An 18,420-nucleotide genomic window follows, 5' to 3' on the forward strand; every position below is an offset into this window, starting at 1 on the left:
TTTTTAAAAAGCACAAACACTCAAAATAATTTCAGCAAACACTTGTGATTCATATCGACTCGGTAACATCTAATGAAGTGCAGTAAATATTTTTCGAAATTCTCATGAGTCATAGAGCCTGATAGGTTAACAGCAGCATCAGCACCAATGGGATATGACTCTTGTCATATAATCCTGGATCCTAACCCGCGGATAAATTAAAAAAGGGGGAATAGTGTTACCAGACGCACTTATAGTGCATAAAACTATTACCAGTGATCCTCTTTCACACGATGTTGCCTTTGACACATGCTTCTGCAAGTTTTCATTGAGGTTTAAATATGAACCAACTTGGATCTAGTGATATCATGCATTGCAGTAAGGGCACTAATGCAGACTGATATTTCTTCTATGTTTTCCCTCCTCACTCGTACTCTGTAGCGGTAGGTAGCATCATGATGTTGTTCTCCATCGATTTCTTGTGATCTTCGTCTTATAACTGGCAATACAGCAATCAAGCCAGCTAAATAAAAGTGTTGGGCATCTATTGATTGAATGTGTTAATTATGTTTTGCCTCTCTTGAGCAGTAGTGTTTTCAAAACACTTCAATCTTTTGCACTTACAATCATCTCCTAATTCGTGAGACTGCAACCTCAACTTTTTCATTACATCTGCAGCTCGGCCAATTTTCTTTCGTTTCTTGGTTTTTTTAAAATATCGTCACACAAATACTCTTCACTCGAACTCATCTCGACATAAACTGCCGCGAAAAGAACCAAACATGGAAGATTGTTACGCCCGGTTAACGGTCGTTGCTAGGCAACTAGTTGGACTACGTCAGTTGTTTACCAGTACCGCGCGGACAACGTTGGTTTTTAGCCAGTATAGGTATTTTCTAATGCTTTGTTATTTGGACAGTTGGTGTTATTCCCGTACAATTTAACACGTGTTTGCGACCGGATATTGTCAACATAAGTTGATTACCTTATTACTCTTATAAAATGGACATGGTTTGTTTTTCCTCTTACCCTTAATTTGAGTTTGAGTTATATTTTGTATTTTTAAAATAATAACAGTATTTTCCTTTTTTTTTACATGTTAACTATTATGAGAAATAAACTTCCTTGTTGTTAAACGAGCCTTTTATTTAACTGCAGCCAAATATTTGAATTTCACATTCAAACAGTCATATGAAATCAATTAAGTCGTATCGACAAGAGGAGTGTCACCCGCAAAACGCAAATTGTTTATTTTTCGGCCATTTATTCAGATGCCCTTTTCCCATTCTTCAAGCGATCTTCTCATAGTATGCTCGGTGTATAAATTAAATAATTGTGGAGACAGTATACATCCTTTTCTGACACCTTGTTCTTGGATCAAATTCTTTGGAAAGTGTGTCAAGCACTTTTACTGATTTATTAAAGAATCTTGGGAGTAATTCCACAATGTGTGATTAGAAAAGGAATAATTGTGATTACGTGTTAAAACTGACAGAAGATTGGCAATAAATACGATGCTAAAGTATAACACAAATAAAAAATATAAAAAATTTATTATAGTACATGTTTAATTAAAGATCTTTCAAATCCGCACGAAAACAAAACGTCGCCGTTCCAGGAAAGTCCTTTAACATGCCCTTTGTGCTTTTCATTTTTATAAATTACATTCATATTGTTTGATTGAGTATTGACCACAAGCACATCTTTTGAATCGCCACAAACCGCAAGATTTGAATTGTTATTAAAACGAAGTCTATTTACTGGAGAAGGAAAACAAGAAATAACTGAAACGAAGTCTTTTGGTTCTCTTTTATCTAATAGATATACGTCTCCGGCTTGTGTTCCCACTGCTATATAGTTAGTATTGGATTGGTTCCAGGCGACACTATTAATGGCTGAGAATTCGTTGGAATAAAGCACTAAAACAAAAAAAAACATTAGATTGTAATAGAAAAATACAGTCATTTATGTTTTTATTAAATTCTCCACCGATATACATCACTAAACTAGGAAATCATAAAGAAACTGTGTGATACAGTTATTAAAAATAAACTTAACTGAAAATATTGTACACAAAGAAAGTATAGAAGATATATACATATAAGAAAGTATACCTTATCAACACATTATAAACAGTAAACTTAAATTGTAAAATTACTAATAGTCCAGGATATGACGGTAAACATAGTAGAAAACCTCTGATGTTTTTTATATGCATCGATTTGCTTGAAATTTTGACAGTAGGTAGAAAATAGCTCAATATTTTTGGAGTTATTTGTGACTGAAAGTTCACAAATTACACGTCAAACAAGAATGTTTTTAAAAGGGTTTTCATGAATAACTTATGTTCCTCTTGGAACATAATCGTGTGGTTTAATCGTGTTCTACTGGGAGGTACATGCAGACCAACCTACTCAAGTAGCTGAGGACACAAGACTGTAGAATTAATTATGCCATAAAGCATCTTTAATTAATCTTCGGTCATACAATGAGAGAATACCAAGTTGGGTTTCAATGTGATCATAATTTACTTGATTAATTCAAAAAGTATACCCTGTTTATATGCTAAATATTTCAAGAATTTTTGTTGAAATGTCTCAATTTTTGATATGTAAATATTATAAGATGGAGACCATACATAAGAACAATACTCTACATAGGATCTATCTAAAGAACAATATAGTCTATGAAAATGAAAAAGACAGAAAAGATTTTATTTCACGTTCAAAGCGTCTATGTATCTATTGATACGTATTTCGCTTTAATAAAGCTCATCAGAATAGTTATTCATAGCCGTTCTTTCATTTTCTTCGGATCTACTCTGTATGAGTACGAGAAACAAATTCGTTAGGATTTCTGCCTAGATGAATAGACATGTCGTGGAATGCAAATTTTAGATTCCCCATGTCTTCTTTAACATCTTTATCATCGTCTGGTCATGTCTTGCAATTTTTAGAAGGCTCCAGATTAAAGCAGAAATCTGAATTTGTTTCGAAACTATCTTACCGATTTAACAATATAGTCATTTAGTCGCTTCAATATTCTCTCAAAAGTCTCTAGTGAATCTTTTTATAAAGCCAAGCATTTGTAAAGACTTCAAAGAATTCAAATAAAAAGAGTCTGAATTAATTCCCATATCACGAATTTCGCTAACCCAGCCAACAAGAATGTTCTGCATATTATAATTATATTCCATTTGGCCTCTCGATCGTCCAAATCAAACAGCATGACACTTGGATGCGTCCAGAGCCATGGCATTCAACACACACCACTTACTCAACCGATCAAGATCGTGTTGAAGATTAACACAATCTTCTGTATTATTGATTATTGTGTAGAACTTTGGATCGTTAGTAAAAAGAAGAGGTGAACTGTGCTGGAAGTAGTGGTGTATATCATTGATGAATATGTTAAATAACAGCAGTCCCAAATGAGAACCCTGGGGTACTCCTGAATGAATTTTAATCTCACTGGAAACAAAATCCCTGACACGCACCATCTGAGCTCTGTCAATCAAGTATGTTCTCAGCCATTTAAGAAGTGGCCCATCAACACCCATTTTTTTAAGTTTGACTATTAAAATATTATGGTTGACCCGATCAAAGGCCTTGGAGAAATCACTGTATAGTGCATGTACCCTACAGCTCCCCTCCATGGCCTTCCTCGGGAAGTCCACAAATACTAGTATATTACAATCAGTTGATCTGCTATTCTGAAATCCAAATTGTGGGTCTACTAGCTGTTTTTCAAGTAAAGCTTCAAGACAGTCACATACAAAACATTCAAATATCTTTGGTATGACACTAATTATACTAATGGACCTGTAATTATTCACCAATGAATTATCACCCCCTTTAAAAATACGTGTTAAAAAACTATTTTTCCAGATTTCTGGAAATTCACCCTTATTTAAGGCAAATATCAGATATAGTAATATTCAAAACCTATTTAGATTTTACTGAGAAAACTGTTTGTATATAAAATGAAGACTATAAAACAAAGAGATTCTTTATTTTATGATTACTGTAAACTTAATATTAACGAAGTTATGGCTGTTCAAAAGTAAACTTTTATTCATTGAATAGTAAAATACAAACACATTATGTTGAATAAGTGGGAAACGTTTTGCATGGAAACTTTTTTAGAGATCTTAAAAACCATTTAAAATGATCCTCGTATTTAATAACTGACATTATCTACTTTCATTTATTTATTTATATATTTATATATATATATATATATATATATATATATATATATATATATATATATAAAAATAGATATACTTACAGGAAGCTGCCACAGAATTTCTCATGTCCCATATACAAGCCATTCTGTCCCTACCTCCTGATAAAAACACATTTGTATTATCTTTTAAGGTATCAACACTTGAAACTGTATCACAGTGGTAAGAACTAAAAAATAAAATATAATTATAAAAAAGTTCTGTGAATTTTGCTAGATGAAGGCAAGCAATAGCATTTCTAGTAAACTAAAGTTCTTATGAGAATGGTTTTGTTTCTGTGGTGGTAAAAAATATTTTATCACATAACATCATGTTTAAGAGTATTTTGCTGCAATATTTAATTAGTACTTAAAAAGTGAGATAATCAGTATAGTATTTATAAAGTCAGTTGAAACACCCAAAAAACTGGTTGAGGACAAACATTAAAAGAATAATATCATATTACCAGACATGGGCGCATAATTTATTTTTATATTCAAATATAGATTAATGAAGAACAGAATAAGGACAATTTTAATTTACTTAAAACTGTTGTAAAGTACATAAGTGTATAAAAAAGTTTTTAATATGTCATATTTAACAACAAAAATAATTTATATATAATGGCAATAGGCCATATTGACAGTATAATGATTTAAAACAGTTATCATACTTCGTAAAATAATAAACATTTTAGCTGTACAGCACTGGCATGAATCAACAGCGTTTCTTATCTGTACACCATCGCCGCCGGCTGGAACCGAACTTCCAAGTAGTCCGTTAAATATTGGTGATTTTGAATAACATATCATTGTCCAATATTTATTTGATGGGATATATCTTTCATTCTCTCTTTCTTCTATCTCTTTCCTATGAAGTACGGGGATTGTTCAAATACGTTTCAAACATTGACACGTGTTATTTATACTTTAACTTGATTACCGGTAAATGTAATATTGAACTGCCCTTATAAATCTCGTCGGAGTGAAATGTTTCAACTGACTTTATAAATACTATACATAAATCCTTGAAAGTATTACGTGACCTAATTCACAATAAACTCAATGAAAGCTATTATGTTGCTGAAAGTAACAATTTAAAAAGTGTTATTAAGCAAAATAGTACTGTACAAGATGAATTTTAACTTAACCCTAGTTTTTATTAGATATTAGCTATTTTATCAAACTTTGTTAATACTCATCAGGAAAAAAATAAAAAAAAATTATTACTTTTATGTGCATTGTTAAAAAATATATCCTTATTGCACATTCTTATTTGGATATTATCTAATAACTGATCTTAATAAGTTTTAAATATTTCCTCAATGCAATTGATTGACAGATCAATGAAATGTAGTGAAAGGTGTATAAAAAATCCTATATATACAAATATGCAATGTATGTAATAAATATTATACTTACTCATATCTTTCTGTAGGCTTTCCATTAGTGGAATTAGCATCATAAATATACACTGTTCTTCCAGCACAACTTAATATCCTACTAGAATTTTCCCATACAGCTATCTCTGGTACCCTTTCACATAACCAAAAATAGTTTGTAGTTCTAAGTGTAGCATCTTCATCAATGGAAAGTATATTTATGTGTCCTGAATCCTCAGCTAAAGCTATCTAAAACCATTGTTAATTTATTATAACTTATTAGTATGGTCAACATTTTTATGGTCAAAAGCTAGCGGGGATCCACCAGAGAACCAACCAGGGATGGCTAATCTCATAAGTTGTGATATGGCAATTAGTCTACAGTACGAAACCTTGATTAAAGCTACTACATGTTAGGATGTTGAGACTAGACCAACTCTGAACAAAGAAAGAAAATACAAAAAACAAATTGAGCAACGAAAACAAACATTGGAAAATACATGTTCAACTACAGTTAAATACCAAAAGAAGAAAGGCCACAGAAAAGATAGTGATACTAATGACAAAGAGATATAAAAGGAATACCACAAATATCAATGTCATAAATAAATAAAGTGAAAAATTAAGATACACAACAACATGGAGGAGACTATCATTTTTAATAATATATGCTCCTAGAAATGATCAAACTTAGGTAAGGGAAGCCCTCTTTGTAGAAATTAGAAGAGTGACTAAAGAAATAGAAAAGTATAGAAAAATATTACTAGGAATCCCCAGTGGTCAAACACTGTGAAAAATAGCTGTAAAATGATTGATATTTAATATTATATTAAAAACTTAATAATTCCAACTCATCACAAATACTACAAAAAATTTATTTCAGCCTAATAAACGTTAAGTATATCAGATTTTCCAAGTTCCTCTTCTTGTTATAAATTTTAGTTATAATATTCCCTATTCCTCTATTTGGTTCAGTCAATAACTTCTTGCCATATTTTCATTTCATCTTCTACATAAATAATTCCAATTTGTACTTGCATTATCAATATTGTGCTCTGTTGGTTGTTGCATGTTTTCATTTCTTATAAGCTTTCATTTTGTTTTTCATATTTCTTGGTGAAATAAATAGATGAAGGAAATATATAAGAGTGTTTGGATTATAGCTCTAATCCAATGTTTCATGCAGTTATGCCTGAAATTCACAATACAAAAGAATAAGTGTTGAACCGCAAAAACTTAAATGACAATAGTATTTTTGAAAATATCTTACTGTTTTATCATCTATAAATTTTCCATCTGATGTGGTACCATATACATAAGATCCATGGTAATCAAAATTTTCTAATTGATCTTCATCTTTAAAATAAAGTAGAGTACCTTCCCAGAAACTGTCGGTTATTGCTGATGCACCAAGTATGGAATGTCCTAAAAACTAATTTTTTTAAAAGAAATTTTGATAAAAAAAACCCTTAATTTACCTGCTTTATTAAAATTCACAAAAAATAAATGATCATAAATCACTGGTGTTTTTGAAAAATGATTTCGGGGTTCCAGAGGTGCATTAGGTAATGTAGTTTTTTTTCTAATAAAGGCATTAGGTTCTTGAACTTGATCTAACATTTTCTTTAACGTTTACCTGAACCAACACTTGTCTAATAGATACCGACTGTTTGTCCAGACTGTTTGCAGACTGTTTGTCTGTTTTGAAATTTATTGGTTATGTTTTAGATTCTTCTGATTTCACTGATTTCTTCTACTTTCTCCGAGTTTTTCAACAGCCAGGGTAGACTTTGGCATCAAGATTGTAGGTTTCTATGTCATAGGCGGAGGTTTCGATAGTTTAAATTTTAGCGTTCCATAGTCAAACCACAGAACAGATGACAATTGTTTTATTATTCTGTGGCCAAACTAATAATTGCCTCCTATTCTGTGATATTTGTGTCATTGACAGATAGAAAAATGCATGCTCTCTGCTATAAAAACGGAAAGCCAATCGTCATTATAGTAACATATCAAAAGTCCCTATTGCGTTTTTTCTTTGAAATGTGCTATTCATATTTAGTTCTTGTCTTTGTCTTATTTGTACAATACAAAAAGAAAGCGTGGTGAGTGTTGGAAGTTATTTTCGTTTAAACACATTTTTTAGCACATTGACATACGACAAACAGAGTGGTTAAATTATCTTGAAAGGAGAAGGAAGAAAAGAAAAGTCCTAAAATAAAATCCCAAAAGTGGAGGTTGCGTCTGACCTGAGATGTTAAAAGATACGTCAATTAGGGTAAGAATTTACTAGTAAAGTAAATAAAAATCATTTCAGAATAATTTCCTGTATACAAAAGCTCACAGCGTGTGAGTTTATTTACCATTTGCTTACTTTATTTACTTTAGAAACTCAAAACAATTTTAATTATTCGAGACGTGACAAACAACACCACTTCAGGTTCAACTTTGAATTATTTTCTATAGATCCTTGTATTTGTCAAAATATTTTTAGCTGTAATTGGCCCTTTTTTGCTAGTTTTTTTAAGCATATTTTATTCTAATTTTTTAAGTCTTACGATGACTTTAAATTAGAGTTTTAATTATATTATTAAGGTGCAGTTAATTAACCCTACATATTAATGGTATATTTCTACCCGAAAATACTAACCAGCTTAAAATACGCACATAAAGAAGATAAATCCCATTGTGTGTTCTTTTAAAATTGATTAATTTTGAATGCAGTAATTGTTGAAAAGAATGTATTTAAACCTGAAAATTAAGAACAAAATAAAAGACTTTAATAAAAGACAATATTCAAGTTGCATATTGGACAAAAAATTCATATTGTCTAGAAAGGAAGACATATGGCTATGTTGACAATAATTTCACATCATAGTCTGTATGTAACACTTTTGTCTCTTTAGAGCTTGTTTTGTAAATCTACACTACCACATTTAATTTGATTCCAATAGATAACTTTGCTAAGGGTTCAGTGTTGGCCAATTTTGTATATGGTCAATATTAAATTTATATTCAGTGCATGATTTACTCTACTAAAAGGCCCAAAGTATGTTTCTATTGATTGTTACTATTTTCTCATTTATTGTTTGTTTCAAATTTTAAACAAAATAAGAATACACTAATGCAACCAATATCAGTCTTGTTAATATATTTATTTTCTAGCACAAGTGATTTAATGTATGTACTGTATGTCTATTATGCATCATAAATTGTTACACTTTGAAATAATCTCTAATGTTCGTGCCTTATCACAAAGTAATGTGTGCAATAAATTTTTGAGAGTACAGATTTAGGTTATGTTATAAACATGCCTAGAGTTTCTCCAATATTCAACAAAGTAACTAGTTTCCTGTTTTCCAATTTTTAATTGATTTAAACTCTATTGAATAAGATCAGGTATAAATTAATGTAAAGAGAGAAATGTAACCATTAAGTTATGTATACTCAGTTTTAGTATTGATCTATTGCTCAGCTCCTTCAGTATCTTGTAGGTAGAAATAGTAACAGTTACAAGTATCAATGGATAAGAGTGGAATTGTAGTTTTTGCTAGTAGTAAAAAATCACTACGACTACCAAATCACAACATGATTTTATTCACATAACAATCTTTTAGATTAGTATGGATAATTTAGATTAAATGGGTATAATTGTGTGGTGGCAGAGTAAAAGTTCTTAAGTTAACAACCATTGTATCGAGAAATACAAGCTTGAAATATTTAGACATTTTTCCAGAATCATAACTTTAAAATCTTTACTACATATAACAGTTTCACTGTATATCAGTTTAGGTTTATTGAGGAGTTCCATAGCTAACTACATAACTACGAACTACATAAAAAGAGTGTTTGAATCTTTAGTAATTATGCCTCAACTGATTGTATGACTTAAGTTTTATAAATAACTGATATCTAAATACATGTAGGCATTATGAAAAAATGGCATCTGTAGTTTCTAAATACAGTATACTCCCTCTATAACGAACAGGGTTATTACGAGTTTTCGCTTATAATGAGGTACATTAGATGTAACGTGAAATTTCTATTGAACTATTCTATTGAACCATCTATAGCGAAGTAAATTTGCTTATAACGAGAGAAAAGAAGATTGAAAAACGTGTTTTGTTAGGTTTTGGCCAGACCGTAGCTATAACTAAATACCCTTTTTAAATGCCGTTCGCAATAAACTTCTTTCAATTTATGATTCTTAGTCCGAAATTTACAATTTATGATTCACAAGTGTCATTGTAGGGAGTTGACCATTTACACCTAATAATAGGTCCTAATAGACAAGATGTGGAAGGTATTTTAAAGGTTGTCAGAAACTTTACCCAAAGAAAAAAAGCAAATGAAAAATCATAAAACTGTTTCACATCTTTAGAAAATATGATAGATAGAATACTGGACAATTTAAAGCAGTCAAAGATGACAGACTTCCAATTGCAGATGCAGTAGTTTATGTTATTCTTGAAAATACGCTTTATACAGATTTACAGAATACAGATTTTTTGTTTTAACGTATATCATTGACAATAAAAGTAAACAACTCTTTTTTGTTTTAATGTATTTCATTGACAATAAAAGTAAACAACTTTATTTCAAAAACGCCATTCAAACAATATTTACTAGCATCTTATATTGCTCAGAATGGCTTCACTATAAAAAGTTAATGTTTTAGAAAACTACATATTCATATGTACGCACAGTATTATTGTTGTTGGATATAACGAGATCCGCTTATAACGAGGTAATTAGTCTGCCATTTCAGTTCTCATTATAGAGTCTACTGTATTATGTATTAAAAATAAATAACAAATGTATGTTTATAGTAAGTGCATATTATGAAATCATACAATTTAAATATTTTTTAGATGCATTATCAAGAAAAAAAATCTTAAAAAATAATTATTTACTTATCAGAGGTGATGTCATCCCTTGTTCTCAGCTCAGCAATTTTTATGGTTTTTATAGTTGTCATGGAAAACTGGATTTATTAAATGTAAAATGCCAATTAACTATACCTTTTTCTCTTTACTTATTGATAAACACTCCATGTACTGAATTGCAGGCTTTAAATCTGGACGACTTTGTCCTCTAGCAAAGATATTTTTTGAAAATGGTTTGTACAACAGGTTACACATATTTTCTTCTTTCAAATATCAGATCCGTTGTATATCATGCCCCACAAATTTATTATTCACTTTTGTTTTTAAGTGCAATTCTTTGGCATATAATTGCTTAAAATCTAGGAAATCTGGCTGTCCCATATCTACATGGCTGGTTAAATTAAAATCACCAAGTAAAATACAATTGACATTACTTTTAAATAAAACGTCAAAAATATGCTCTCTAAGTTCTCTAAAAATACTACATCAGAACTAGGTGAATGGATACATACTGCCCAAAACAATCTTGTAAGAACCAATATCTACTTTAATAAATTTACATCAAAAATTATCTTCTTTAAAAAAAGTTTTAACAGTTTTCCTGAACATATAGTACAACTTCCCCAGTAGATCGTTTAGATGAATAATTGCATGGTATCACCTTCTACCCACACAAATCAATTTCAGAATCTTCAATTTCACTTGTAACTCGAGCTTTGCTAACCACTAATTCAAATTAACTTAGACCAATTATGTGGATGATGAATATTAATGGATGCCTTCTTTTTATGCTTTAATATATTTGCATGTCCCATGTTACACTCCGTATGTATGTCCACTTAAATAAATTTGTGATCAAAACACAGCAAAGTAAAAGAGTTTTGTAGAGCTGAAAAACACATCACAACTATATGTGAGTTTCTGTTTTGACCTGTAAATGTGATCCAATCAGTTACATCTGGTAAAAGTTGTGAAATATATCCATCCATATAAGCATGAACCAATTTGGTTACCACTTCAGCCTGCCATTGTTTCATTCCACAGAAAATTCCAAGCTACTCCTGTGTCACCTTCATGGATTGTTCAATTATATACAACCATTTGATATTTGAAAATATAGATGAATGTAGCTAAGGAGTTTTTAAGACTTGCTGCAAATCAAACTTTACAATTTTAGGTGTTTCTTATTGCGTTGGCGTTATCCATTGATTTTGCTTCAAAATGTTTCTCAGCAACTTTTTTATATCTATTCATACCCAGCCGAGTATAACTTCCTAAACTGACATACAAACTTTTGCTCAAAATTTCATAAGCAAGTCAGTTTTTATGTTACTAAGGTTGTTTTACCAGAATATGAACAAGAAAGATTTAACTTATGTTGTTCTGAAGCTATTTTCATGTGGCATTTTAAAGTAATTACTATTTAAATGGGAATAAGCCACAATTAAAGGTTAAATTACGTTTATTGACATTTCAATTTCCACTTCGGAAATCCGAATTAGGATTTTAGAATTTTTGAAGTGGAAATTGAAATGTCAATAAACGTAATTTAACCTTTAATTGTGGCTTATTCCCATTTAAATAGTAATTACTTTAACTTATGTTATTATTTCTACCAATTATTTTGTATAAATTAATCCCCACATTTACCCACAAATTTTTAGAAAGAATGGGAACACAGAATTATTGAGAAAAAATAAGAGCAAGTGTAAATTAGAAATTTATTTTCAAATAAGAGGTAAATTTTTTTGGCTATGAACTAGCACAGTTCTGTAGTTTTTCATTAAAAATATTTATTATCTAAATACATATTTGACCTAATTCCTTAATGCTATCTTAATTTGCCTGATGATTGTGGATGGATAGTTTCCTATTATAAGAAAATAATGTTTTTGGTGATTTTAGGTTAATCTCCCATTTGTAACAATTTTTAAATCATGCTTGGACTCATTTGGAGATGTTTTTTAATAATCCTTATGATTTGTTGTGATACTAGTGTTATCTGCAAATATATTAATTGTATAAAAGTTTCAGTATTAGTAATTAAAATTAAAGTATTTTTTACTGGATCTCTTACTATTTTGTCATGTGATAAGTTCAAATGGTTTTATCTGTTTGAGTCTTCTCTTAGTATTTATTCAACATATTAAGAAGTCTGGAAATTTTGTAATTTGTGTTATTTTGGAGTCTCTCCTGGTGAGAGTTGACAAATTTAGTAATTGTAACCACATCAATGTTTAGGTTATGATGAAGACTACTGTTTCATAAATATTCAGGACATTCTCTGTACATCTTAAAACTTTGTTTTGAAAATTTTCAATCAATTTGATGTTAGATTTGCAGGTACATCCATATAACACAATAGGGATGTGCAAGGATAATACCAACCAGGTCCTCTACCAGAGTTGGCTGGTATCTTCCTCAGCATGCTCATTTAGTCCATGTTTCGATCTTACTAAGTAGCTAGTTTCAATTGCTGATAATGTTTTCAATGATGGTGGTCTGATAAGACAGAATATGTTCTGAAATTTTAATTTGTTGATAATTTTAATTTTTATAATAAAAAAAATTTAAGTATATAGCATTTTACACTAGAAGTTTTTTACTTCACTGTAAGTTTTTATGGTATCTAGTCAACCAATCAGTGTGTAAGTTTGATTCATCCCTCATAATTTTCAATTATTTTAATACCTTCAAGGTCTTCAAAGTTACGAATTATTCAGTAAGGTATTGAGTTTTCTTTGCATTTTTTTATTTGGACAATAATTATGGACCAATTAATAATTAAAGTATAATGTAAAGATTTGACAGTTGAATAGATTGGTGTTGTCCACTCTAGTTTAGTCCATTCCATCATTTGCTTCCATTCTCAAAGCATTCCCTGAATTAGCATTCAAATATACTCCTGAAGCATATTGTACCATTCCATTCACACAACATGAAGTTCATTTCTGTAACATACCTGGTAGAATGTGGTCTCACATGAGAATAATAAGTGTCCATATGTGACCTTCTTTTTGGTATAGTGCTTATCCATTATTTATTGGATATTGGATGCTAACATGGTTTTTCTGGGTTTTTTGACTGCTACCGTAAAAAGTCATGTCTGTGGTAGTTAAGCTGAATCTTTTTATAGGTTATGTAGTCAGAATATCCTTTTTGCACATCTTCTTTCATACATCTTGCCTTAAAATATGAAGTAACTTATGTTGTTGTTCATTGCTCATTGTATGGCCTAGTTATTCCAGTTTCCGTTGGTTTATGTTTATGAATATTTAATGTTTATCCAAGAAATCACCTCATTTAAAGTCCTTGATTGAATTCCATACAAAAGATCAGAGAATATTCAGTACCTAAATCAATCAATCAATCAATCGTGACTTTAAGTATACTTTTTTAGTATACCGATAAGGAGAAACTGAACAAATAAACTAATATTACATAGAAAAAGAGAAACATTCAAAAGTTTAATGAAATAAAAACAGTTATGGGGGACCCTGTTCACAGAAGTCTAGAAATTCATAAACAACATTAGAAGGGACAACTAAACATCTGGCATCAAAATAATAAAACGGAAACACACTATAATGCACAGTAGGCACAGTTTGTCCAAATTAATCCAATAGCGTTGAATTCACAGTGGTAAGGAGGTAGTCTCACAACTTCATGGCTGTGTTCTCTTAGTAACTTATCAATTATATATACATTCTCCTTTCTGTTAATTTTTGCAATTTGTAATAATTCAGGTTTTGTGAGTTTTGCGTCATACTTCATCTTGTTTGTTGTCAACCAGGTAATAATTTCCATTCTAGTTAAAACAGTGGAAAGTTGCTTTTCTAAAAGGTGTACACTGTGATATGGAGTATTATCTTTGTTCATTTCCCCATGATAATCGGCTACTTTAGATTTTGAGCAAAATAATAAACTTGCTTCAGTAACAACTGCTTTCGAAGAACCAGCGTGAACAATTATAAAACATTATCATACCCTTCTGGTTTACGTACATGTTTAACACTATTGTCTTGCCAGGAAATTGTTTTATCTCACTTTGAATATGTTTCGCTTGTTTCGTCCAAGAAAACAAAGTCTCTGGGATTAAGATTTTCTATATGTTTCCGAACTTTGCTCTTGGAGTAGCAATACTGGTGCGCTCAATTAATCCTCTTCTTTTATTGTCCTTTTCGTATTTAAATCCCAACTCTTTTAACAAAATGCTAACAGATGTTTTGCCAATAGATACAACTTTTTATTTCCGAATTCATTACTTATTCTTTGCAGAATAACATGTTTCTCTAAAAAAAACAAATAAGTACAGAATAAATCACACTGTTCTAACTGGGTTAATGTAAAAAAATAAATACTGAGTTTTTATAAAACTATAAATAATTTCAAATTAAAAAAAAACACAAGAAAATTGACTTAATATCAATCAATGTATTCAGCACAAATTTCCTTAAACTATTTTCTTCAATCTTTTTTTACTACATTTATACAGTGGAACCTCGATTATCCGTCAGGGTACCGGACCAAGGGTATGACGGATAAATTGAAAAGACGGTTAACAGAACATTAAAAAAAATCATAGTATAACTCTCAAATTTTATTTGTGTTTTATTTGAAATCTTTGATTGTTTTATTGTTACTTGACATTTTGCAACGGCTGAATTTCTTAATCGACGTAAAATCATCAAATCTACCTTATTTACTTCTTCTTGCCGAAAATACCACTCGATGAATTGTTGTATATGCAATGCAGCTTCTCTAGCTTCTTTACGCAAATCTTTGTGATTTACAATAGCATCATCAACATCGCCACCGTCAAAGCCTGTTTTAGCTTCTGAATCAGTTTCGTCCGCCTCTGATTTGATCATCTGTAAGCAATCGATAGCCGTTTGCGTCCTCATCACAAATTAACCATTCGTTTATGTCATCTTTAGGCAACGAAAACAAAACAGTTGATTCAGCCATAACTTCATTTGTTACCGCATCCCGCTCGTCTGTCACGGGGGCATTTTCATCTTGAGTTGGTTCAGGTCATAATGTATTCCACGCTATTTTCAGCGTTATTTCCGAAACATCAGCCGCAGCACCCACAGCATTGTCGACTGCGTGTTTTAAATTGTATTGTATTGTTGCTTTCCAGTATTCTGGCAAAAAATATTCCCCTTCCATAACTAGGTTTTGAATACATTTTTTCTGTATCTTCTTTTAAATGTTTCAATAACCGATTGATCCATTGGCTGTATCAATGATGTTGTATTCGCAGGCAGAAAAGAGCACGTGATATTTCCATCGTCACTTCACAGCATATAGGCTTCAAGATGGGCAGGTGCATTGTCCAAAATGAGAATCGCTTTTGGTGGCAAATTTTTTGGTTGTCGAACGTCCGGTAAAAAACCTAAAAAAAAACAAGATGTTAGAAAAATAGATAAACAAATTTTGGTTTGCAGTACATATCTTCTTGAACCAGTCAGCGAATATTTCGTGGACATCCATGCATTATATCGTGCGTAGTTGTTAACGGAAAGCGCGTTCATATTTATGACATTGAAACAAAGTGGGTTTTTTGCTGTACCAATCAATAATAAAGGAAGGCAATGGTCACCACTTACATTTGAATATATCATTGCTGTGATTCGTTGCCTTTGCGTTTTAAATCTTGGTGCTAATTTTTCAGACAGTGCTGCGAGTGTTTTCGTTGGAAATTTTTATATTCGTCAACGACAATACTTGCGGCGCTCAATTTTTCACCTTCGATTTTTAGTTCCCGTATACGGCGATTTTTGAACTTTTCCAACCAACCGAGCTAGCTCTGCTACTATTACTACAATTTAGAGTATTATTGATATTGATTTCTTTTGAGTTAAAAATAGATTTATGATTTGTAGTGGAGATACCTTAGAATTGTTTAAAAATGTACGTTTCCACAATTATATACTTCTGAATACAATAACCTTGCATTTATGAGTAAATTACATGTATTTTTGTTTTCAAATTTTGTTTTTTATGTTATGTTTAACCTTAAGGACTTTACTGGCTTGATAATATCTTATTATCAAGTAAAATGAGTTAATAGATATTCATTAAAAAATATAATATATGCCAATGTAAGCAACGATTTCATCTATACCATTTAGAGGTTTAGGTACATTATAAGAAAAAGACTGTAAATGTTACTGTTAGATTCTATGTACAATAATTGAAATCGAAGTATGATGACCAAAATTTTTGGTCTAAGTGAAAAGACTACTGAATTTCCATATTTTATGTAAAGACACGCTGACAAGATCAACAAATATGAAAACCTTTCAAACAAGTGTAGGAAAGTGAAGAAAATGCTTTCATAGAAATCTGTCAAAATTCTTTTGAATCCGCTGTGAAGGCACGGGAGGAAACATATTCCCACTGTCTCTCCAGAACAGCTCAAATGCTTTTAAAACAATCTGGCTGGTTTTTTTTTTCTGTAGGAACTAAGCGCAGATTCGAGTTTCCTAATAAATTTTTAATTCACGGGTAGAAATTTCGGATGACATTCTCCGATTAAAAAAAGTTACAATTTTTTTTTAACAGCGGAAGTTTATGCGTTTGTCGTTCTAGAAACTCAGGATCCGAATGCGTTGTGTACTACTAATAGGAGTGACTTTTAGTCACTTTTTGGGCGTGAATATGCGTTCACGCTTTTGGAAGGTGCAAGCAAATTGATGATTATAAAAACTGATTTATTGATTATAAAAAATATGAATCTTTCATGGGCGACACGCAGTTTGGATTTGTTGGAGGTTTCAGAACAAGAGAAGCTTTATTTAGTATTCAAGCCCTCATTCAATGCTCTAGCGATGTATGAGTGTCAATAGGCGCTTGTTTTATAGACTATCAAAAGGCTTTCGATCGTGTTCAACACTTAAAACTTCTGCATACTCTTAAAGATGTTGACCTGGATAACCACGATTTAAAGTTAATTGCCAACTTGTACTGCAACCAGATTTACCAATTAACATTTGATGACCAGTTATCTGAAGAGGTTAGAATTAGAATAGGTGTTCTTCAGGGTTGCATACTATGTTCGCTGTTATTCAACGTTAACAGCAACAAAATAATACAAAATACGTATATAACTGCGAAAAGGCCTGCTCATAAATAAAAATAAAAAACTTACGATATGCCGACGATACCGTTGTAATAATTGTAGACATTCTCGAGGATTTATAAGAGTTGCTCGAGCGAGTTGCATCCCAAAAGTTCTAATTTCGGGCTTAACCTGTGTAGGTTAAGCCCGAATGTAGGATAACCACAATGGCTTGTGGTCTCAAAAACAAAAAAAAAAACATCCAGGGGCATATTGGAAGTGAATGGCTAACAATGAGAACGCGTTCAATCCTACAAATACCTTGGTTGCCAACTTAATAAAAACTGGGATAATATGCAAGAGATGTCAGGGCATCATTTATCAAAATGAAACCAGTTTTGTGTCGTCATTATCTTATCACAATGCTACGGACTCGGGTGCTGCTATGTATTGAGCATTTTGTATTATAGCGTGGATGCTTGGACTCTTACTAGCGCCATGGGTAAAAAACTGATAGCCTTTGAGATGTGGTGCTACCGTCAGATACTCAGAATATCATGGATGGACAGAGTGGGTGACGAATAAGTCTAAGAGACTGGATAAGAAACATGTTTTATTTACTATAAAAAACGCAAGCTTGAATATTTTGAGCACATCTTAAGAAATGACAAATACGAACTAATGAAACTAATAACAGAAGGAAAGAGAGCTCTAGATCGTAGGCGTACTTCCTGGCTAAAGAATCTTAGACAATGGTATGGAGTCAGCACAACGACTCTTAAAAAAGCTTGAAAAAGTGCAGATTGCGCTGACAGCCAACGTCCGTTGTGAACACGATACTTGAAAAAAAAAGCAAATTGATGGATGATTAAAACCGAGCATG

The 18,420-nt window shown here is 31.3% G+C and overlaps 2 protein-coding genes across 2 annotated transcripts in view; one reads left to right on the forward strand and one right to left on the reverse strand.

The window, feature by feature from the left end:
- Window positions 1-1,515: 1,515 nt before the first annotated feature.
- On the reverse strand, window positions 1,516-7,294 carry vls (valois). Its single transcript, XM_072532031.1, has 5 exons — window positions 7,064-7,294; window positions 6,856-7,010; window positions 5,626-5,834; window positions 4,270-4,394; window positions 1,516-1,898 (listed from the first exon to the last, which is right to left on the reverse strand). The coding sequence occupies exons 1-5, from the start codon at window positions 7,203-7,205 to the stop codon at window positions 1,534-1,536; spliced, it is 996 nt and encodes a 331-aa protein (XP_072388132.1). The 5' UTR covers window positions 7,206-7,294; the 3' UTR covers window positions 1,516-1,533.
- Window positions 7,295-7,712: 418 nt separating this feature from the next.
- The window catches only part of ago (F-box and WD-40 domain protein 7), a 49,450-nt gene continuing 38,742 nt past the window's right edge, over window positions 7,713-18,420 (forward strand). The window contains exon 1 of the mRNA XM_072520597.1: window positions 7,713-7,863. The gene's annotated coding sequence lies outside the window, so the exon portion shown is untranslated. The remainder of the gene's footprint in view (window positions 7,864-18,420) is intronic.

Source organism: Diabrotica undecimpunctata, chromosome 1, assembly GCF_040954645.1.
Source record: "Diabrotica undecimpunctata isolate CICGRU chromosome 1, icDiaUnde3, whole genome shotgun sequence".
NCBI lineage: Eukaryota > Metazoa > Arthropoda > Insecta > Coleoptera > Chrysomelidae > Diabrotica > Diabrotica undecimpunctata.